Source organism: Centruroides sculpturatus, unplaced genomic scaffold (genome assembly GCF_000671375.1).
Source record: "Centruroides sculpturatus isolate CEXI.00-Female unplaced genomic scaffold, Cexi_2.0 scaffold1703, whole genome shotgun sequence".
Lineage (NCBI taxonomy): Eukaryota > Metazoa > Arthropoda > Arachnida > Scorpiones > Buthidae > Centruroides > Centruroides sculpturatus.
In genome coordinates, this window is record NW_019385901.1 from 1 (window position 1) to 23,599 (window position 23,599).

The window sequence follows — 23,599 nt, forward strand, 5'->3', positions numbered from 1 at the left end:
TAATAATAAATTAATATCATTCATATTAGGTTTACAGAGAATTAATTATTGTAAATCTCTGATAAAATTTTTTTTTATTCTTTTCAGAAGCAGAGACGTTTTACAATAGGTAACGTCTTAAGATTATCTGCTTAGGAATAAAATTCTCTCATTTTTACACAATTAAAACATATCTTTAAATACGTTTTACGATAGTTTATAAGAGATACACAATTAATAATTGTGTTTTTCAGACATACATTTAATGTAGCTAACGCCATCTTTGATCTAAACCAACGATTCCCAACCGGGGGGTACGCGCTTCGTGGTTTACAGTACGCGAAAAAAATTAATAATGGCGGATTACTATAAGAATAATCGGATTCTGCGCCGAAACGTTTTGCGACGTCACGGCACTCGATATTTATTTTAAATTCTGTGCACTTCCTCCAATGCTTTTCGATTTAAAAAAAAAACAAGTTTTTTACATGTAATTATACAGCGCTGTATAATTAATTGACTAAGTTGCCACTGTTTGAATAAAACGGAAATAAAACTTAGTAGAAATTGGAAATAAAGTTGGGAAAATGGGCTGACAAAGGAGAGGCAAACCAAAAAAGGTTGGGAACCGCTGATCTAAACAATCTAAATTAACATCGTTCTCGTAATAAGTTTATATTTATATCAAGAATTAATTTCTATTTAATTTTCTAGGAGCGAGAGAACAACTGAATCAGTTAACAGCTTACATCGATGGGTCAAATATATACGGTTCGACTAAAGAAGTGGCGGACGAATTACGAAGTTTCAGCGGTGGTACGTTGTATCGCGTTAGTAATAATAAAAATCCATGTAAAAAGACATCTTTATAATCTTTTTCTTTGTAATGTTTTAGATCTGAATTTTGACTAACGCTAATCAAAGTTTTACTGACGTAACATACTTTTCTTTCGGTGTGAGGCTTGTAAATTGTCAGACTTCACAAATAATTTATCTACAGTAAAGACTATACTTTATTGCAGATATATTCGTATTTCTGTAATCATAAGATATTTGTTGTTTTATTATGAATATATTTAATTAATTAATTGTAAAGCCATGCTACCTAATATCGTATTTAAGTATAGTATAATAACATTTTATAACGACAGGTAAATTGAAAATCAATTATCAAAATGGAGCGGTGATGTTACCGAGAGTGAATAAAAGAAACGAACAATGCGAAAGAAAACAAACAGAACGCTTTTGTTTCATGTCTGGTAAAAGTTTGATTAAATCAATTATATTATTTAAATATTAAGGAAAATTAAAGAAACATTCTTATAGTTATAACTTCGATAAACTTTATATTGTTAGGTGATATAAGAGTAAATGAAAACATCAATTTGGCCATTATGCACACCATCTGGTTAAGAGAACACAACAGAATCGCAGGAAAACTCCAGGAGATTAATCCTTCGTGGGACGACGAGAAATTGTATCAGGAATCGCGTCGAGTAGTTGCTGCTCAAATCCAGCACATCACTTACAAAGAATTCCTTCCGTTGTTACTAGGTAAAATTTACTCTAACTTCAATCAATATAATTAACTAACGTACGTAAGTTTTTGTTAAGAGTATGGGTTCGATCCATTCGTTTCAGGACATACGGTGTTTAATATTTTCAAACTGAATTTAAAATCGAGGGGATATAGTTACGAATACAATCCATCAATTAAACCGTCGATATTGAATAGTTTCGCTACGGCAGCTTATAGATTTGGACACACTTTAGTACAAGTAAGCACTTTGTTATTTAATATTTTTTTTGTTCTTTATCCATTCTTACAATATTCCGACCAACGATGAACGAGTGAATTAATTTTCCCATGCAGGGCCTAGTCGATTTGAAGAACGAAAAAGTCGTCACTCGTCAGTTCTCTCTTTCCGATAACTTATTTAATCCGGCATTGTTATACAGAAAGAATCACATAGAAATGTTACTGAGAGGAATGATCGATCAGCCGTCTCAAACGTTCGATAGATTTATTACTTCACAGGTCAGTATATTTTTTCAGAAAATATTGATATTAATTCTATTCGCCACAACAATTTTGTTCGTAACAAAACAAATTCTTTGAAATATCCGTATTTTCTAGTTGACCAACCATCTTTTCGAGAGACCGGGAGAAAAATTTGGACTAGATTTGATATCGATGAACATCCAACGAGGAAGGGATCACGGTCTTCCCGGCTACAATCAATGGAGGAAAATCTGCAAACTAACTCCCATTACAACTTTTTCGAAGTTGGAAGAAGTCACTGGAAAACAAACGGCTGATATATTCCGTCGGTTGTACAAGTCAGTTTCCATTGATATTTTTTTTTCTATTACAAAAAATATAACAATAAAATGTAATGTATTTTTTATTCTACAAATAAGCCTACAATGCTTGTTCATTTGTCATATACCTAATACATATGTATGATTATTCTTGTATTTAAATTTATTTTTAATATAGACTATATATTCATTTCATTGAAATTTTTACTTCTATTTCTGTACTATTTCTGGAATGTTTTATCTACATAAATTAATTTAAATTATTATTGTTAATAGTATAATTTTATTTGTTTGTTTGTCTTTCCATATGAAAGACGGAGTTTTCCATCACAAGCACACGCCTGTGATGGAATATTCATTGACAAGCGCACTCTGTCTTCTACCAATAGATATGATCATGCTTAACCTACAGTAAATACTACATATTGAACAAGCCTAAACAACGATTTCTTAATATTTTATGAAAAAACTAAGAAAAAAACAGTGTGTTTAATGCTCGAATGATTAGCAACGTTTATATCTTTTAACATTTGTATCATATATCTTTTACTCTTTTTAATTTAATGCATATAATAATTTCGTTTCAGATCGGTCGATGATATAGATTTATTTGCGGCAGGAATTGCGGAATATCCTATGTCGGACGGCATCGTGGGGCCGACGTTTGCTTGTATAATTGCCGAACAGTTTCGGAGACTTAAATACGGAGACAGATTTTGGTACGAGAATGGCAAACAAGAAACGTCTTTTACTCCGGGTAATTAATTTTAAATACAACTACTTTAGCCAAAAGACAGTCATTTCTTTTCAATTGCTCGTTACAAATTTAACAACCAGAAAAAATTAACATATTTAATATAAAGCTAAAGGTAGTAATATTTGCCAGATCAAAATCCTCCCAAAGTTTGTACATACGGCACTTTAGAAAAATAGCAAAAACTATTCGATATGCGAAAGTAAAAGGAAAAGAAAATAAATCACCTGAAAGATTATTACAATATTCACATAATAGCAAAAAATTAAAATCATTTTCGTATTTTTTAAATACCTATGCTGTATAAATTCTACTTCTTGCATGGGGGGATTTTGAGGCATAAAGTAATTTGTTATAACATCAACGTTAAACAATGTAATTTCGTGCATATTAACGCGATATTAGCGTATATTTATACGCTAATATCGCGTTATGCAAATGAACTGCTACTTGATATGCGTCATCAGGAAGAAGCTTTCCAGTGAGGAGAAACTTCGTATTGTAGACCTGCTGAAGAAAAGGTTTTCTGTTGAGAAAACATCATCAGAAGTTGGTGTTGTGCGTACGAGTGTATCAAGAATACAAAATAGTAAGCTAGCATATCACGAAAGTTTAAGAGCCGGCAGGAAGAAAACGTTGAGCGCCAAAACAGAAATGTTTGATAACGAATAGACGTTGCGATCACAAGTAAAGAGGGACTTAGGATAGAAGTGAGAATTATCCGCACACAGTAACAATTTGAAAACCCAAGAAGCCTAAACTTACCAAATTACATAAACAGAAACGTCTTTAGCCAAACGCTATAAAGACTGGACCTTAGAAGATTGGAAGAGGATTGTANGTGAGAATTATCCACACACAGTAACAATTTGAAAACCCAAGAAGCCTAAACTTACCAAATTACATAAACAGAAACGTCTTTAGCCAAACGCTATATAGACTGGACCTTAGAAGATTGGAAGATGATTGTATGGTCAGATGAATCCAAAATTAATAGTCTATACCTGTTTTCAGATGGCTGAAAACAGGTATAGACTACATCGATGAAGTCTATAACTGAGCGAAATTGAAATTTGGTGGTAGTGGTCTGGAGCTGTAGGCCTATTACATATTTTGGGCCTGGAATGCTATTTTCTATACCTAATAGAACGGCTAGCGTTATTTACACTAAGATACTTGACAATCTGTTGATTATCATAACATTCATAGGAGCCCTTTCATTTATCAGCATGATAACGATCCAAAACATACATCCAGAAGGGCAGTGTCTTGGCTTCGGGATCAAAATATTAGCCTGCTTGAGCGGCCGCCTCAATCACCTGATGTCAACTCGATTGAACACATCTGATCCTTCTTAAANCACACAGTAACAATTTGAAAACCCAAGAAGCCTAAACTTACCAAATTACATAAACAGAAACGTCTTTAGCCAAACGCTATAAAGACTGGACCTTAGAAGATTGGAAGAGGATTGTATGGTCAGATGAATCCAAAATTAATAGTTGGTTCAGATGGCTGAAAACAGGTATAGACTACATCGATGAAGTCTGTAACTGAGCGAAATTAAAATTTGGTGGTGATAGTCTTATGGTCTGGAGCTGTAGGCCTATTACATATTTTGGGCCTGGAATGCTATGTTCTATACCTAATAGAACGGATGGCGTTATTTACACTAAGATACTTGACAATCTGTTGATTATCATCACATTCATAGGAGCCCTTTCATTTATCAGCATGATAACGATCCAAAACATACATCCAGAAGGGCAGTGTCTTGGCTTCGGGATCAAAATATTAGCCTGCTTGAGCGGCCGCCTCAATCACCTGATGTCAACTCGATTGAACACATCTGATCCTTCTTAAACGTCGCCTGTCCGACTATGCAGCTCCACCTGAAAGAATAAACCAATTATGGGAACTGTGAACGTGTACAGGATGATTGAAACAAAATAATATTGCAGGTTTGCACGAATATTATTAATTGTATGCCTGATAGCATTAGGAAGGTTTTAAAGACCAAAGGAGGCTATACTGAATATTTAAGTGTACTTTTTCCACAAATATGATAAAGATTTTTGTCTGCGTCAAAATCTTTCCAATGCATATATCCTTTGTAATTATTTTATTAATAATAGTAACTTTCATTGTTCAGAAAATTATATTATAACTAGCAGATAGGCCCGGCGTTGCTCGGGCAAAAAGTAACGACAACAAAGATTAAGATTATTACGTTATAGTCAATCTTGCCCGTTTTCACAGAATTCAAGAATTAGGTCCCCCTGTTTCCAGACTAATTTAAAAAAATTTTAGATGGTTCTAAAAATATTTTCGATTTCCCGCAAAAACGAAAAAACTGAGTCTGCGTCTGTAAATCTTGCAAGTCGCATTCTCTTAACACTTACATTGTTGAAGTCTTAATCCTGTCCTCTCCCCCGGGGGGAATTTTGAAAAATCCCTTCTTAGGATACGTTCTCGTGACGTATCCTAACTGTGTACCAAATTTCAACTTTCAACTCCTAACGGTTTGGGCTCTGCTCTGATTATCATCATCAACCCGTCTCGATTATATATATAGATTATATAGGCTATGTAAACAAATAAGTATGCAAATAAATATAAAGTTTTTCGTACTAAATGTGCTTTTCAGCATTTTTCAGTTCTTTAAAATAGTCTCCTGCGTTCTTTGGGAGGATTTTGAGTCTTACTGTATAATCACTTATTTTGGCTTATTTAGCTTATCATTAACTTTATATTGACTTATTTTTAAAATTAACTTTAATTTTCGTGCTTCGACTACAGAAAATTAACCTATTTATTTTTCCATTGTAACTATGAAGCACTACAAATAATTTTCGATTAAATTTTAGAGCAACTAAAACAGATAAGAAAAGCCAGTTTAGCTAGAATCCTCTGCGACAACTTTGATAACTTACATCAAGTTCAGAAAGACGTGTTGATTAGGCACGCCGATTGGTAAGGTTCAAATTTTATATTTAAGGTGTTAATATATTTAATATTATAATACTTTTATCTTAAAAAGAAAAAAGTTGATTAAACTTAATTCTAATAGGAATCCCAAGACATCGTGTTCGGACGAAAACATCCCTCGTCTTTATTTGGATCCTTGGTACGAAGAAACTGGAGATTCATCCTCGAAGTAAAGAAAGAACACCTGTTTGAAGATTGTCCAAAGTTGCCAAATATTTGACTGCGCAGTATTTTTTTTTTCTTGTTAATTTTTACACCGTTCTTCCTAAAATTATTATTTAATAGCTATTTAAAATTAAATTATTGTCGAAATTCAAATCGGAGACTTTCGTTTATTGTTACCAGAAAAACGACTTATGTGGAGACAATTTTCAAAATTCAAAAATAGCCGATTTTCTGGTAATTCCGGATTTCTGGAAGCTTGATATTTGGTCCGGTACTTTATAAACACCAGACAGAATAAGCTAACGAAACCGCTCTCCGTGCTGCACGTCATTATGAAGATCTACCGAAAACGAAGGATTATTAGGGTCACATGTTCGTATGATAGTATTGTGTTTGTATATTGTAGAGAAGAGTACGGTACTTCTGCGCATTCCTCCAATTTGACCGATTTCACTTTGCAGGAATGGGAATGTGTAGAAATTAATGTTTCTGAAAAACAGTGCACCTTCGCGAACTGATCGACGAGTTTAGGAATTTCTGCTAACAACTTTAGGAGCTAATCGAATAATTTATAGAGAATTTCCTCGTTTCTAAATTCTTGCAACTGTGTTTATGTCTTGACCTACAGTCGCTTATCGATCTGAAAGCGAATGTTAAATGGAAATTAGCCAAAATCTACATACTACACGAGACTGTAACCTTCATTTTCGGCATATTATCTCCAACGATGTAGATCAGCTCCTGTAAAAATACGTTCGTGAAATCAGTAAACACGAAATTGCTATCCATGTCCTCCTATCTTGTGTTTATAATGCCATTTTTTTTCTTAGTAGGCGAAAACTTAAATAATTTTTCTCGTTAAATCTGTACGTACTTTAGAAAAGCTCATTTGTAGGTAGGCTATATGTATATCGGATGTTTTACATGTATATACATACCAATAGGTAAAATTTCGATATATATATTAAAACGTTAGCATTGTACTTTTGATGTGCAGTGTCTACTTACAGAGACGATTTATCAAATAGTGAATATTTCAAAATAAAGCAAAGCAATATACAAGCGCAAGAATATCTAAACCAAAAATTTATTTGTATAATCTCTCTTCTAAGTAAGCCTAGGCCTATAAGGCCAGTAAATAAAAATATATTTATTGTCTTAAATAAGGTGACCCGAAAATATAATTTTAAAATCGAATTATTAAACGAATTTGTAAATAAAAAAATAAACAAATAAAGATATTTAATTAAAATCGAAATTTTAATCGAGTTTGATAATTAAAACAAGGAAACGTTTATCGATATTGTTATATAAGTGGCCTTCAAAAGGAAAATAAGTGCGCAAGATTTTTTTTACCGTTCGGTTACTTTTGGCGCCATCTGTTGTACCTATTACAAAATAAAAACAGAACGAATTTCTCCTTCGCGTACTTAAACGATTTATCGAAGTCGTCCAATTAAATTAAAGAGTTTACCGGAGAAGACGCTATCGGTAAGCGTTTTAGCTGGCAAAAGAGCCAAGAAATGAGAAATACATTTATAATCCGAAATGACCGGTCATTTCGGATTATAAATGTATTTCTCATTTCTTGGCTCTTTTAGTAAAGAAGCGGAGGAAGAGATGCAAAAAGTCGCGAAATTATTCGGACTTTCTGCTTCTAAAATTCGAAGAAATTATGCCAACTTATTTACGTAAAGTGGTAGCAGTAATTCTTAGTATTAACTCCTGAGTTCTATCCGTTAAACTTTGATAGATAATTCTGCATTGCTATTTAGAATTACGATTTTAAAAAATTCAAAATAGGAGGAGAACGTTCTTTGGACGCTTGTGTAACTTACGATTGCGTGATAACGAGATGCAGAACAAATGCAATTTTTTTCTTGTGACGTCAGATATCTTGTTTTGTTGCCAGAAGCGTCGTGTGTAGAAAACAAGTTTAATTTAACCAAAAAATCGTACGTAATTTGAGAGCAGAAACTGTTAACAAAAAAGCATTGATAAATAAAAGCAATCTTCAATATCGTATTATAATCTAACGTTTATCAAAACAGATCTGTTTTTATATTTTCGAGACTTATTTGAAATGATTTCAGAAAATACACATTATTATAATTATGTATATAAAGTAAATTTTGAACATTTTTTCTCTGTTTTTTTATTATGCTAAATCGGAAATGTTTAACTTTTTCTAGAAAATAATAATATAAAGTTCTGGTGATAAACATTTTCTAAGGGAAATCCTTTGTTGTGAATCCGGAAAAAATGTATGTGCATTCGATTTATTGCTTTCAAAATTGACTATATGCACGTTGAATTACGTCATAGATATATAGCCTAATTATTTATTTGCCATTAGTAACTGTGTTCGCCCTTTAATTTCCCTTTAATTACAGTATTAAAGGAATTTTTGTTTTTTTATTTTTACAATAAAATAACATTCAGTAGTAATTTTTAATTAACATTGAAAAAATTGGTTTAAAATTTTAATTTTTGTTAAAACTTTAATTTCGAAATAAGCCGGTGTTCACGGATTTCTCAAGTCCATCGCAGATTTCCAAGAAGTGGATGAATCCTGAGCTGAAGACTTCATACATCATTTTGATTCTATATGTAATTCGTAATATAATTAAGTAGTAAATGCTTATGACAAACCGATTTATTTAATATCTTTAAGACTGATCGACTAATTTATTTAGAAATATTTCTGAAACCTTTTCCCCGAAATTATTCGATAACAGAGATTTTAAATGTAATGAAATATACGAATATAAATATAATAAAAATGGAATAACGTAACATGTAAATGACACACGAACGTCTATAATTATAATTGGAAATGAGTACGATTACACGCCAACTATTATAATAAAACTATAAATATAGGGAAGTTGTGAAACAATACTTAATTAATTAGCCATTATATTTTTAACATAATGATGCGTAACAAAATGTCAATTTTAATTTCCTTCTCCCCTGAAATGCGATGTAAAATGGAAATAATAAAAATGTTTTATTTGTATTTTTTCTTTTCTTGGGAAGTTTGTTTTTGAATGTTTATCGTTGCATTTGCGTAAATCAACAAGAACCATCATTACAAAAGTAGCCTACTTGTGGCATAACGCTTTTATATCTTTCGTTTGATATTAAAATTTATTTATTTATTCCATTTTCTCTTCCATAGCCTTTATTAATTGATAAAAATTGATACATTTTATGTGGAGTGGCAACAAAACGGATGACTATCGTCTTGATCGATGACGACATTCCGGTTTTAACAATTGTAGGATTTTCGAAGTGCCTTTCAAAGAATATCAAATAAGCTCTTCACGACAAAACAGGTTTTCAGTTTTTTCCCGAGAATTTACTGGTGGCGCAGGTCAAGTACGTTTATGACGTTTGAAAGGACAGACAGTCGCTTAAGAGCAAACCCAAGTAATTTTGCAACGAATGACTGATAAATATAATTAGGTAAATTCTTCATTGTTTGAAAGACAGCTCGCTTTATCCGAATTTCCGAAATGTCAAGGCGATAATGAATGTTAATTCGTTTCAGAATATCCGAAAAATGTACGGTCTGACAGTATTTTTCTTGCTTATATTTGCATCTTGTTTATTTCGTGAAACTCTGGTGAAAGCGAAAAAACAAGGTGGGTTGTTAAAGTTTTATTTTATTATCTACATTCTTTACTTTATAATGATATCTAGAAAATTTCGAGTTAAATATTATGTTTTTTTTTAATATTCGAGCATTACGAAAATGTTTTGTAGAGGAAGCGTTTGAATATAGGAACGTTTTCTTTTTATTAATGACCTTGAACACGGTAATCGTACTACTCGCGAGTATTGTTAAAAACGATGTATTGTTACTCTATGTGTATGATTTCTGTCCATCTTTGATAAATAGGTACGCATCTTAAAGAAGCAAAAAATAAAAATAAATATTAAATAAATAAATAAATTAGATTAGCAAAAGAGGATGTGGACAGGAGAACATTTCTATAAAATGTCTTGCACCGATAAATGGAAAAAATTTGTTATAAAAATGTGTAAACAGAGAAACAATGCAGATTAATAAAAAAATACTTGATTTACTCGATTATTGCTAAAGCTAATTCTTTAATTTAAAATATTTAAAACTAAATTTGAAAATTAATTAAATCGTTATTATGGACAAGATGATAAAATACAAAAAGAAAAAAAACTGGTAGCATTTCAACCGAGAAACTGGAGAAAATTCAGCTATACGATGTCGTCAGTGGCCGAGTGGATAATATCACTAAACTCTGGTTCTTAATTTGCGCCTGACGAAAGAGCCGGCACACGGAGTTTTCCGGGTTTTCTTCATCTAACAACTGAGTAGGGGCGTTTCCCATAGAAAGCCCTCCCTGGAGGATACCTCTTGTCAGAATGATTTCATGTTAAGTTGCCTTATCAAACAAACATGCAGACAACTACGCTACGAAATATTTTCCTCGAAGAAAGGAAGAAATACTTCTCGGAAAGCCATCAATATCTCAGTTAATTAGCATAAAATTGGGAAAAAACAAAGTCTGTCAAATATACTGTCTTTAACCTTTGGGAACTCAGTGGAAGACCACATCCGCATTCAATGTCTACACTCAGAAGGCGTTACACAAACTGCCTATTTTTATAATAATTTTTGGCACAAGTTCAATGCGTTTTTATTCGATATTTCGTTTTGTTTCGTGGGACGGCACCGAATTCAGAATAGACACTTACAAATTTCATTTTAAAATTTGGTAGCATTTTCAAATAGTAAATATAGTAATTAAATAGTGACCTGAAATTTCTCGCAGATTTTGAATATTTTAAAATTTTATTTCAGTCGGTAAGCGCTGATATTTCAGAATCTTATGAACTTGATAGATTTAACTCTTGTCTTCAAGCGTTCAAAGATTCAAAGTTAACAGAATGAAAAATTCAAAGAAAGTCATTTTATGTAGGCCTATCATACAATATAACCTACTCCAAAAATTATGTAAATCAGAGTAGTCAGAATACAAGTATTTACAGAAAGCCACATTTAAAATAAATTCTTTCTGCAGTTACATACTTCTGCCAACGTTCGTACCATTAAAGTTATTAAAACGGTCTTTCAACCCATTCCGCACCTAACTCTTGCATTCTTTGTACCTCGTCGCAACCTTATTTATAAGTGAGAAACCTCATGCATTACGATGAAATTTCCGGCAGTAAACTTGTCAACACAGGAAGATTAAATTTAGCGCATTAGAGAAAGCCCGAACCGCGATTTTCCGGATTGACGGGAAGAGATGTCAGAAAGAGGATCTGTGCTCCTATCTTAAGTGTCTGCTAAAAATCAGAAGTTGACGATCTTATTAGAACCCGGATTCTTCTGATAGGGTTTAACTTTTCGCGCTGCCATCTGGCCGAATAATAAAAAAAGTGATAGCGTTATTCCGATATTTCTGACAAAATAACTATTTTCATCCGCGAAACAATTGTTTTGAAGAGTATTCAGAGAGAAATAAGCCGGGGATACTACTTTTGGGGTAGAGCTTTGGTGTTTTTCCTCTACTTTAGTCCAATTTTATTAAAGCATCACATGCATATCTGATTATTCTAGATACCACTTGATTAATAGGATTGTTTACAACAGATTAAATATTGCCGCTATGTAAAGTCTGTTTTAATACGAATAAAAAACAAGTATCCGTTAGAACAGTGGTGTCCAAATCCAGTCCGCAGCACACGTTAACTCGAGAAAATATTTGACGTATCACTTACAAATAACAGGAATAAGTCTACTTTTAGTATAGCCTACAATATATGGAATAAACAAAATATCTTTGGAACGCCTACCTACGACTTATGAGCAATTTGGATTCGCCAATCGAACAGTTTGGCACCACTGCATTGGAATGGTGTTTGCTCTCTTAGTAGTTATATCTTTATATTATATACAATCGGTGAGAAACGATTAAATTAAAAATTACTTCTTTTAATGATAAACAATATACAATAAGTTTAAAAACTGATATCATCGATGGATAGATGAAATATGTATAGATTCGGTTGAATGCTTATTCTCATTATTTACTACGAGCTGTTTCTTACGCCATTTTGAAATAGTAAATCACGACACCTCTGTTGTTGTAAAATAACAACGCAGATTAGCTGACGATTTCGTTCTTTAATAATCGGTCTTATTTTATTGTATGCGACGTTTCGGTTCTGTATGGAATAACTCCATATACAACAGAAGCGTTGGAATGTTAAACCTTTGTTAAGCTTATGAATTATCATTTACAAGTGAATCAAAACTGGAAGTTAGGAAATCAGTCAATTTATCTCTAAATGCTCATATCTAATTCCTTCTGATAACTGTGAAAGAAAACAATTGGAGTTTTTATAGAGTTGAAATGTTAAGAAAAATGTACGGTTTTAATAATACTCTGCAAGCAAAGGATTAGCTCAAAAGAATCTTTAACGAAAAATAATTTCTTAAGCAATAATTGGATGAAAACGATGTGTTCTTTTCTTCTCCGACAGCATTTCGTTTCACCGAGATATAATCTTATTTTACATAAATAATAATACATGATTCGTTGCATATATTGATAATATATGATGAAAACTTTCTAGGCTCAAAAATTTATTTTTGAGCTTAGAAACTTTTTTTGAACGTCTCATTTTTAGAAAAACGGATTTAAAATGTGACCGAAAATCAAATGTAACGTTACGATTTCGCGACTTTTATATTTTCGTAATAGAATTATTTTGTTTTCTTTATTTATTAAATATTGAAATAATGAATTTATAAACCCAGAAATGTAACTTGTGCAAACAAACAAATTTATTTTATTCACGTATTACGTTATACAATTATCGTCAGATACTTTTTCTTTTACGATAACTTTCCTGATATTTTATTAATAAAACAAGTTTATTAAAAATTTCGTGGAAGCAATGTTTCAAACAAGTTGGGAACTTATATAGCCTATAGTAGATCTACATAACTATGACGACTTTCCTTATGCAACCTAAATCTCTGTTAATGCATAAATATAACCTACTTATTTCTTATTTTTCGATTTAACTACGATTCCGTTCAATAATAATAATAATAATATATACGTATTAGTTTTTAATGGAGCCAATGTAATATATATGTATTTCTTCTACTTTATTTTTCTTCTTGTCTTTTACTCTCTAACAGTTTACGGAAGCTACTTAGGATTGTGTGGATCACAGATTATGTACCATAATGTGTGGTGTGGATCGCCTTGATCTTCTGTCGAGGTGAAAGCCTCGATTGCTTCGCTCGAAATGAGACTTTTCTAAGAAATCTAAATTTTTCAACGTTATTACGAAAAAGATTTGAATTTTGATTGCTTAAATCATAAATTTTATTCTACTTACAATCTGAAAATATCCTACTGTTCTTTAAAAATTATCCTCTTCTAGGGAATATTATTATTATTATTATTCTGTACTGTACTTTCATTCTCTTCTGTCATTAAATGTTAATTTTTTTACAGTCGGCATGTTAATGTTTATCTATAACAGTTTCAATTAGTATTCTGTAATCTGGCAAGATCGAAATTTATCTATTTAAGATTTATCTACGCATCACGTAAGAGGCCGTCCATTAATTACGTGTAAAGTTTCTAAGCCGTTTTTGACTTTTTCTTTCCCTATCGTGCACAATGATATACTTTTGGCAAACCTCCTCTCGCTTAATTACGTATACATTAGTTCATGAACCTTCCTAACAATCAAGAAATGGCTTAAAAAATGTTCTGCAAATATTTTTTGATAGTTGATTTATATGACAAGTAATTAGGCTTGTAAGGACAAATCTGTATGACTCTAATACCACTAAAAAGGTTTAGGTAGACAATGACCCTCTCTCTCCCCATCGCTAACATTTATGTACTTTTCCTGACCCTCTCTTAATCTGTGAGCATAGTTAATGGTTTCCGCTAACTCAATCAGAAAAACGTTGGATCGGTTTTGAATGAAATACAAAACAAATTCAATTTATAAAAATTGTTTTGAAACTTCGCATTTTTAAATTGTTGTCTAGTGATACTTGAACTATCTCAACAGATATGATCGAAATTTTTTATTACTCGATTATAAACAATATTCAAAACAAGTATTTTTTGACTTTGACGGCAGAGATGTGTAAGTTCCGTCTGACGCCCAAAATATTCGTAACCTGACAAACCTGCTATCACAAGAAAACTGCGTTAAATTTTCATCCACCAGTTCTCCGGGTAATGCCAACTTGCTATTTGTACATTGAGAGTTTGGAATTCTTTTTAAATAAATTGAAAGAACATTGCTGTTAATTACGTACAGTACATTTATATTGAATTTTTAGAAAGAAACTGTTCAAGGCATCGGTAAAGCAAGTAGAAATTTTGGCACGTTTACGAGCTCGAAAAATGTTTGTCTTTTAAAAATATTGTTTCTGGAATATTTCTCAGTCGTATTACATTATATTGTAATATAATGCAATTCATAGACCAGCTCGCAAGGTCGCATGATGGCCAGACGTTTTATTTTGAATAAGACAGTCCTATTTTATAGCATTACACAGTATACAGTACGTCCAGATGTCACAGTGAATGCTTTCGTGATTGGTCCCGGTGCTGTTTTTGTAGATAAATTTCTACGAAATTTATCTTTTTTTTAAATGCAAAAATATTTATTAAACAATCTTTTAGGTGTAATAACAGTCGCGCGTTATAGCTTCGTGGAGACCAGCCAAGATGAAATCGTAAGTGATACAGATCGTTGAATATAAGTTATGTCCGCGTCAGTTAAAAGAGTTGTTTTGCTCATTACGAGAATATGAGTTCCAGATAAAACAGTTATCAATAGCAATTTTAAGGTCATTGGTACTCCAATCAGGTCATTGGTACTTAAAATTGTGTATTAATTTTTAGTACATCCATAAAAATAAATTATTCAGAATTTTTTAATTTTCTTAAAACTCAACTATTAAAAAAATTAACAAACAAAAATATATGTGAATTGTGTCATTAAGTGATCATTCTCGAAGAGAGGTTAATTTCTTTCTATGTTAATTATTTTATTAATAACCAATAAGTTTTTTTGATTTTTGCCCTAAAAAATAATTTTGTTTAATGTAATTTGCTGTTTACTTACCTTATACAATAATATATATTTTAATAATAACATAGTAAAATGTAATAGTAAAGTGAAAATGCTTTAGAACATAGGTTTCCTATGTTCTAAAGCATTTTCACTTTACTATTTTCATTCTGTTATTTGTGAATGTTTCATTCACAAATAACAGTCTTTTCTGTTATTTTGTGAATGTTTCATTCACAAATAACAGAAAAAAATACTATAAAATTTTTCCGAGGAAAGTCCAGGACATTTTTTCACCCTTGTAATGAAAAACTATGAATTTGTTTCTTTTTCCTTTTCAACATGGTTTTTCTTCCCTTGATAGTGTCTCGTTTTGTGTACAAATGTATTTTTTTTTCATCTCATATTACATAGAATTTAGAAAAGTGTTATATGTAAAAATTTTCAAAGCTTTGTATTTGTGTCCGAAAGATTCACAATACAAAGCAGAATGCTAAGAGAAACGTAAGGCTATTGACAAATATTGGAAATTCTCTTAAAAAATATTAATTTTGTTGACAAAAGCATAGTCTGACCTGATGCGATGGGTTGAGTCGATATCTTTAAAGAAGAAAAGTTTTCGCAGACATTGAACATTAGTCAAATCTTTCCGTTTTTAAAAGAGGTTCTATTAGTTTGTCCCAAAATTACCAGGCTATTTCTCTATTGAAAAGTCCTTCATTATAATAATGTAGTCTTTGCTATTATCGTAAACTTAATCATAACTTATAAAAGTTATCATGAGAGTGGCTTCTTGAATTTTCTCGCGAATCAATGCCAAAATCATCGTAGAAATTTATGAATAATAAAAATGTTTTTTAAAATTCAATTACTGAATTTTTGCTAGAATTTACTGAAACTTTAAATTATGTAGTTAAAAAAATTCTGGTGTAAAGTCATTGTAAATTCGTTTTAAAAGAATAAAGTTGGAACACAGTGTCAAGTAAAGTACTGTACACTACATGCAAAATAAATTAAACGTAACGTGATTGTGATTTATATGAGTTGCGTTTCGAAGAGCGAATCCTCAAATCAACGCCTATTAACCTATAGAACTATATCAAAACTGAGATGATTAAAGTCCAGGAAAGAGTAGTCATTGACGTAACATACTCGTATTTCGGATGTTTATGAATTTAATTTTTAATACTAAATTATTGATTTTGAATTAATGCAATTGTAAAAATTCTCGAAAAGTTCTCAACGATTCGAAACGCACTCGAAGCGGATCCTTTAAAACACCGGTTATAAATGCAAAGTCTGATAATTAAGACGGCCAAGATCCACATAAATTTTTAAAATATTCACACTATTCAATATCCTCTGTATGCTTCATCAACAGAAATGGCTTATAATTCACCTATAGTTCACCATCTGTCAAAAAATTTACCCTCATTGAGATTTCAATTATGCATTACCCATTTAAAGAATTTTTATTTTTGGTCTTACCCAAAATCTTAGCTATGCTTTACTTCTCAGTTCCATATATCTATTAATAACAGCACTATCAGTAGATTTTATCTTCTGAACATATTTAAATACTGATTCCACTGCAAAAGCCAAAATCACCCTATGACATTAGTAATCAAACCAATGCCAGTGCTTTTTATAATAGGTTACGTATTATTTAATTTATTTTACAGGTTACTATTTCAGATTACTGGAAAATGTTCTACATTTTCAATAAATCTGCATTTGTATAAATCTCCAAAAAGTTGTTAAATGTTTCAGAAAAGATATCTATATATTGAAAATAAGTTAAAAATACGTTTCTTCGGCTGTTATTTAATATTAAATTATTACGAAATTAAGAAATATTTTAATAAATATAAAAATTAACTCTTGCAAAGAAAAGGAATTGATATAGAAAATAAATATCTTACCTTAATCGAATTTTTGACGGGTAAATCGTACATCGAGGATCAAAGTTTCTCTAAGTGCTATTCACAATTTATTTATTTTATTATTTTACCACAAAACAGAATAGGTACGACTACTCATAAGGATTATAATGGAAATATATGTTTCTTTCAGGAGGAAATGGTAAAGGAGGCCAGGGTCTGCCTCCCGGTCTGAGAAAGCAGATCGAAAGGGGAGGAGCTCTACCACCGGGTTTGCAGAAGCAGGCCGAAAGAGGGCATCTACCTCCGGGACTGAGGAAGAAATTGCCACCCGACGAACAACCACCTGAAGAACCACCCGAATGGGATCCCTACGAACCCTCTAGACCGGTCAACCAACCGGTCAGCCTGTTCGGAGAACGCGGAGGACCGCCTATCAACGATTCCAAGGCCCTTAAAGAACTGTCCGATCTCATTTCTGAATCGGAAGGGCGATTCGGATTACCCGCCATAAAGTTATATGTTTATGTACCGGATGCGCAACCTTACCACAAGTTCGAAAGTTGTAAGACTTCGAATGACGAAGAAGGACACTGTCGATTTCTACAGTTTTGTGTTCTGCCCGACTTTTTTTACGACACCAGCTACTTCTTTAATCAAGTATGTATGATTCGCAGAAGATTAGTGGGAGTTTGTTGTCCCGATAAATTCTTCGATCGATGGAAAGACTATAATTACGTCTATCCTCAAGTACCTCCGAGACCGACGACGGGACTTCAGCCACCTGTAACAGTACCTTCGGTACCTAAACCCACCCCACCTCAGGTCTACAAAGGTAATCTTTCTGTCTTTTTAAATAACAAAGCGCTTGTAGACGGTACAATACTAGTGGGAATTTTCTATTTTTAGATTGCGGATATAATTATAAAACGAAAATTGTCGGCGGAATCATTTCGGACCCCAAAGATTGGCGATGGATGGTACGTTCCTATGAACGGAGATGATTTCATGTAGAAGTGAATTCGCTTATTTTTCCCGTTTTGTTTAGTTTCGTATATTTAATCTTACCACGCAAAATATTGATAGTTACTTTTTCAGGCAGCGTTGATGAAGAAAAAAAAACCTTATTGCGGAGGAGCTTTAGTTTCCGAAAGTTTCGTTTTGACAGCCGCACATTGTTTGGAAGGGTAAGTTCATTTAGAAATCGAAATCATTACAAACTATATTATAGTTTATATATAAATCATCCTACAGCAAACTTATGATAAAGATTGTTTTGTAAATATTCATCCAGCCTAAAATGCTGTGTTATACAGTTACAGCTATACGTTACAGCATCACAGGCAAAACTGTCGCTCTCTGAAAATATGAAGCACACTTTATTGAAGCTGAGGAATTTTTGCTCAAATTGAGTAATTGTGATCAAAATAGATTTATAAAATATGTCCGATATCGCGACTGCTTATATGTGCATCATTTATGGATTGAAAGCTACTGTTATTTCTGCATCGCTTCTCCCTTTCTTGACTAAAGATTTATTAATTAATTGCAAAAATAATTACTGCTAAGATTATACTAGATAGGGGTAGGCAACGCGGCGCCCTCAGTGAGATTTTAATGCGCTCTCATTATATTACACATATTACTTCACTTCGTTAACGCATTTTCCAAATGTAAAACGTATTCTTGAAAGTTTGGTTAACAAAACATTTAATGCTACATCATATATAAAAATTATGGAGAATCTTTCAGAAAAATTTTCTTCCCGATTTGCAGATTTTACAAAATTAGAATCTGCTATAATATTTTTGTTAATCTGTTTAATGAGTGATACAATATTACGGCGTGGATAACAAACATACCAACGACCTTCTCTTGCTGTTAAAATTCTCATACAGTTAAAATTATTAAAATTATTTAAAATTATTTTAACTGTATGAGATAACTCTAAACGATATATTATTTATTTATTTATTTTATTTATTTTGCTTTTGGTGAGTTTGAATTCCAAATATTTTGTATTTCCAGTTATAAAGAGTCGGATGTGGAAGTTCGTTTGGGAGAATTCGATTTTAGGAGTGACGACGACGGTCTACCCGAAGATTATGCGGTGGTATCCATAGTTCGTCACACCCAGTTTGATCCTTTCACGTATAGAAACGATATCGCATTGTTGAAGTTAGATCGATCGGCCATCACAAACGAATACACTCATCCTATCTGCCTGCCCAATCCCAATCTTGATTATACCGGTCTGGTTGGAATCGTAGCCGGTTGGGGTACCATGACATATGGTAAGGATTCTTCGCTCGATTCAAAATTTATTACCAATAACTTAAGAGTAAAGCAATTAATTTGTCAATTTACATTTAGCGTAATGGTTTCAGCTTCCAAACTGGCTTCTGAAAACTTGTAGGACAAGATAGTGAGTTCTTGTTTCAATATTGATCTAACAATACTCCTATGAAGTCTAACTGTTAATGAGACGATAATCTTGAAATTCTGATAGACAGGTCTATTCCGAGTTAGCTTTACGTAAGAAATATAATTCTAAAAAGAATGAAATATTGATTGAATTTTTCTTCTTACAACGGAAGGATTCTTCAAATCATCTCAGATTTAACAAGATTTTCAATAAATTTTTTATACGAATTTTTACACTTTGTTGTTCTCACGTTTTAAGGATTTCGTTAGATTTTATAACACATATTTTAAGGGACATTTGACCGACATCGGTTTTGTCCGTTAGAGCGAACCTAAAGCACTGATGTCGTTAGCGGAAAACTAGAAGGGATGAGAATTGAATACTTTCTTACACATAAAGGTCGGAAAACAGATGTAAATTTAAAAAGCGAGGATCAATGGCGCAACCTTTCCTGGAGAAACTTCGCTTGATTGTTAAAATGAATATACACTAAATAACTGAAATTTCGATGTTTAAAATATTCATTTGACGTAGCATTAAACGCTATAACGAGGTTCATAATGAGCTCATTATTCACGTTTATCTCGAAATAGCGTAATCCTTTAATATGAGTAGATTTTAATGAAATTTTTGTATCAAATTTATTAAATCTAGCAAGTATTAAAATCTATTTTAAATAGAATAGCATAACGGATAATTGGCAATATATTGTGTTATTTTAGGAGGTGTCGCGAGTGATGTACTTCGTCAAGTTTCTCTTCCTATATGGAATAACAGCGAATGCGACGGTAAATATTCTCAAGCCATTACTCGTCATTATCTTTGCGCAGGGGTAAGACAGGGAAAAGAAGATTCGTGTCAAGTTAGTATATTAATTAAATACCTTAATTCTGATTTTATAATAGGATGTACATTACTAAAAAATAATTATTACGGAGACAACTTCATTTAATTCGTTATTCAAACAAATGAATTTTTCTTTAGGGAGATTCCGGAGGTCCTCTGATGGTCGAAGCACGCAATAATAGATGGATGGTGGTAGGAATTGTGTCATGGGGAGTCAGATGCGCCGATCCCGGGTTTCCAGGCGTCTATACAAGAGTTACCGAATATTTAGAATGGATTAGATTCCATATGGTATAAGAATCTTTTGCCAAACAAACCCGAAAATCATTCACAATCGCATCGCAAATAATAAAGTTTACATACAATTAATTGTATATTAAAAAAAGAAATTAATTGATTCAAATCTTGTTTGTAAGTTTAGTAAAACATATTTCATAAAGAAAAAAGTTGGAATTATTAATAATTTATAATTGTACTATTTCGAATGAAAAGATGATCGGCACCATTTTATTTTATATAAATACCCAAACATGTTATTTTGTCATCTCTTTTTACAAATAAGCTACAAATAAAATATTTTTATAAAAAACATTAAAATTTTTTACTAATGTCTTTTAGAAATTATATTCTTCTCGTTATTTGTTGTAACATAAATTTATAGAGAAACGTTCAAACTTACGCCGTAACATTAAAATTCTGTAGTAATTTTCACGACAATTTTTCTTTACTTACAAATACGGAATTTCATCGTAATCATCACTGCTTTCATTTCTTCCGTGCAAAGCACTGTTCATATCGTATAGTATGTGTGTTTTTGGCGTTAATAATTATTTGTTAATTACGTCTTGTAAAAAATCAAAATAAACAGATATATCTTACGAATATTTATTTATCAGAAAGAGAAGAATAAGGTAGTGTTTTATTGCTAGTGAAACATTTATTGGTATAAAACATTCAATTTTGTATGGCTTCGTTATCATACGTGAATATGAATAAATAAGAATGGGAAGTTTGTGTTCACATTTAAAGACGGTAGTCTCGATTGCATAGAAAATATAACTTATTAATCTATAAGCAATAGGAACTGTAAAATTGGCAAATGCAAGCATATATTAACAGCAATTATTGTTTTAAAATAAAATAATTTTTAAAAATGTATATAATGAATTACTACACCTTCGATTCATTTTTATATTTTATTCAGAATTTGTATTATTTAAAAAATTTTTGAATTCGCTAAAAATAAATCAATTATATAAAGTAATATATGTAAGTGAATGTTTGCAACATTCAAAATTATGGAAATATCATCTAATACTATGCATGAAAATAATATAATTATATGTTGCTCTTTATCGGAAGACAACAAACAAAAACTATATCTCAATCAAGTTAATTGTGACGAAGAAATGACGTCACAAAAATTACTATGCTAGGTGAACTGCCGAAATACACTAATATACTTACAATATAAAGTTCCATCAAAAATTCATTTACAACACGATAATTTTTTGTTTACTTTAAGACTATTAACTTATGAAAACTAAAAACCAGTATACAATAATAAAAATTCAAATCATGATGGAGTGGGAAATTCAATTCTGTTCAAGATTGCTGAGAGCGAAGTATTGTTTACCAAGCACAAAAAAAAGGCAAGGCGACGAACAGTGGTAAAAGACAGATGGTTTTGAATATTTATAACACTTTCTGTGTTGCTTATTGTGAGTAATTTTATAATGTAAGGACTGCTGTAAATAAATATTTTGATGTAACTATATTGTGTGTAAGTATAATGGCGTTCTTTGGTAGTTCATCTATCACGGTGATTTTTGTGACATCATATTGTCTACGTCACTATCAACTTGGCTAAGATAAAGTATATTACAATTACAAGATAAATACTAGAATAATAGACGCTACCATTCAAGTGTACTGCGTATTCTTCGTGAATACTAATTGTATCTCAACTATCTACAGCGAGTGTAAGCGCGTCACGCCATTTTTCTTCAAGAGTTCAATTTTGTCAATGATGTATGCGAAAGAATGTTAATCCTGGTTTTCTCGGGAATATGTTTTTCACACATGAAGCGATATTCACTCAATGTTATGAAAATGTAATTGTGAATTTTCACAACAATCATCAGGAAAATCCTTATGCTATCAAGTCTCGATATCAGCAACAGTTTAGTTGAAACTTTTGTCGGAGTAGCTGATTATTATTTGATAGTCTCATTTTTTCTGCCTTTAATTCATAGACCAAACTTACAGATATTTCTTGAATGAAGAACTGGTAATCTGTAGGAGGATATTACTTTGAATTTAACTGAAAAATGAGTTTACTGAAGAAATTATGATTACTAATATATTACATAGTTATACTTAAAACCGGAAATGACGTCACTACACTTCGATGTTTCATAACTGGTAGTTAAGGTTCAGATCAAAACACGGCCGTCAACATTTTTAATTCAGGTTTCCCCACTCTATAAACCTCTAAAGTTTGACCAAAATTTTCTACAATACCATGTATAAATATACTTTAATGTTCAATTATTACTTTTATTAAGTTTTAATTAGGTTTATCCTATTTATATTTATAAAAAGTCCTAATTTCATTTGTTAAAGGAATCTTAAATTCTGTAATAATAAATGTAGCAGTATTACATTAGTAAAACTTCTGTATGCAGCTAATCATAATAAATTACTGTAATGTAGTCTATATAAATCATTTCCTTTTCCTCGGAGAAGATACACGCTGGTTGGAGTTAAATTTTTGCGTGTAGCATTTAGCATGCAGCAAAACGACGTTAATTTAATGTCATATCAACGCTACGCAAAGCTTTCGCTAGCATGGATATGAATGATATCGAGTCATTTTGCTGCACGCAAGATGCTACAGGGAAGAACTTAAAGCCAGCTTAACTCGGACTTTCGTAAACTCAGACAACCGTCATATTTATTTGACACTAAGCATTCATACCGTATAAATTTCTATGTTCGATTGCAGTTACTGGTAGTTATCTCTTTTTGCTGCAAGAAAAGAGGGTGATGTTAAAATACTTTTGATCGAATTTTGCTGCTTAAAATTTTTTATTTAGTAAAGTTTACTTTTACATTGCATCATCAAGCTAT

At 31.7% G+C, this 23,599-nt stretch overlaps 2 protein-coding genes across 3 annotated transcripts; both read left to right on the plus strand.

The window, feature by feature from the left end:
• The first annotated feature begins 704 nt into the window (after nucleotides 1–704).
• LOC111612488 (chorion peroxidase-like) lies at nucleotides 705–6,135 on the plus strand. Its single transcript, XM_023353710.1, has 9 exons — nucleotides 705–795; nucleotides 1,131–1,238; nucleotides 1,336–1,533; nucleotides 1,621–1,757; nucleotides 1,853–2,017; nucleotides 2,117–2,319; nucleotides 2,889–3,058; nucleotides 5,923–6,028; nucleotides 6,103–6,135. The coding sequence occupies exons 2-9, from the start codon at nucleotides 1,166–1,168 to the stop codon at nucleotides 6,104–6,106; spliced, it is 1,056 nt and encodes a 351-aa protein (XP_023209478.1). The 5' UTR covers nucleotides 705–795; nucleotides 1,131–1,165; the 3' UTR covers nucleotides 6,107–6,135.
• A 3,389-nt stretch (nucleotides 6,136–9,524) lies between these two features.
• On the plus strand, nucleotides 9,525–21,052 carry LOC111612489 (proclotting enzyme-like). 2 transcript variants are annotated; one of them, XM_023353712.1, is made up of 8 exons: nucleotides 9,525–9,676; nucleotides 9,762–9,855; nucleotides 17,390–18,031; nucleotides 18,106–18,176; nucleotides 18,295–18,383; nucleotides 19,225–19,490; nucleotides 20,344–20,483; nucleotides 20,606–21,052. In XM_023353712.1, exons 2-8 carry the CDS (start codon nucleotides 9,774–9,776, stop codon nucleotides 20,762–20,764), a joined length of 1,449 nt encoding a protein of 482 aa, XP_023209480.1. In that variant the 5' UTR covers nucleotides 9,525–9,676; nucleotides 9,762–9,773; the 3' UTR covers nucleotides 20,765–21,052. The 2 variants fall into 2 exon arrangements, with proteins under 2 accessions (XP_023209480.1, XP_023209479.1); XM_023353711.1 differs by having other exon boundaries at nucleotides 9,596–9,855.
• The last annotated feature ends 2,547 nt before the right edge of the window (nucleotides 21,053–23,599 follow it).

Bases quoted from the DNA above. Each gene is read 5' to 3' on its own strand.
- LOC111612488 (XM_023353710.1), top strand. From the start codon at position 1,166: ATGTTACCGAGAGTGAATAAAAGAAACGAACAATGCGAAAGAAAACAA. The intron at 1,534-1,620 runs GTAAAATTTACT...CATTCGTTTCAG, and splicing joins ATTCCTTCCGTTGTTACTAG to GACATACGGTGTTTAATATT. The intron at 3,059-5,922 runs GTAATTAATTTT...ATTAAATTTTAG, and splicing joins AGAAACGTCTTTTACTCCGG to AGCAACTAAAACAGATAAGA.
- LOC111612489 (XM_023353711.1), top strand. From the start codon at position 9,741: ATGAATGTTAATTCGTTTCAGAATATCCGAAAAATGTACGGTCTGACA. The intron at 18,032-18,105 runs GTAATCTTTCTG...TTCTATTTTTAG, and splicing joins CCCACCTCAGGTCTACAAAG to ATTGCGGATATAATTATAAA. The intron at 18,177-18,294 runs GTACGTTCCTAT...TTACTTTTTCAG, and splicing joins CCAAAGATTGGCGATGGATG to GCAGCGTTGATGAAGAAAAA.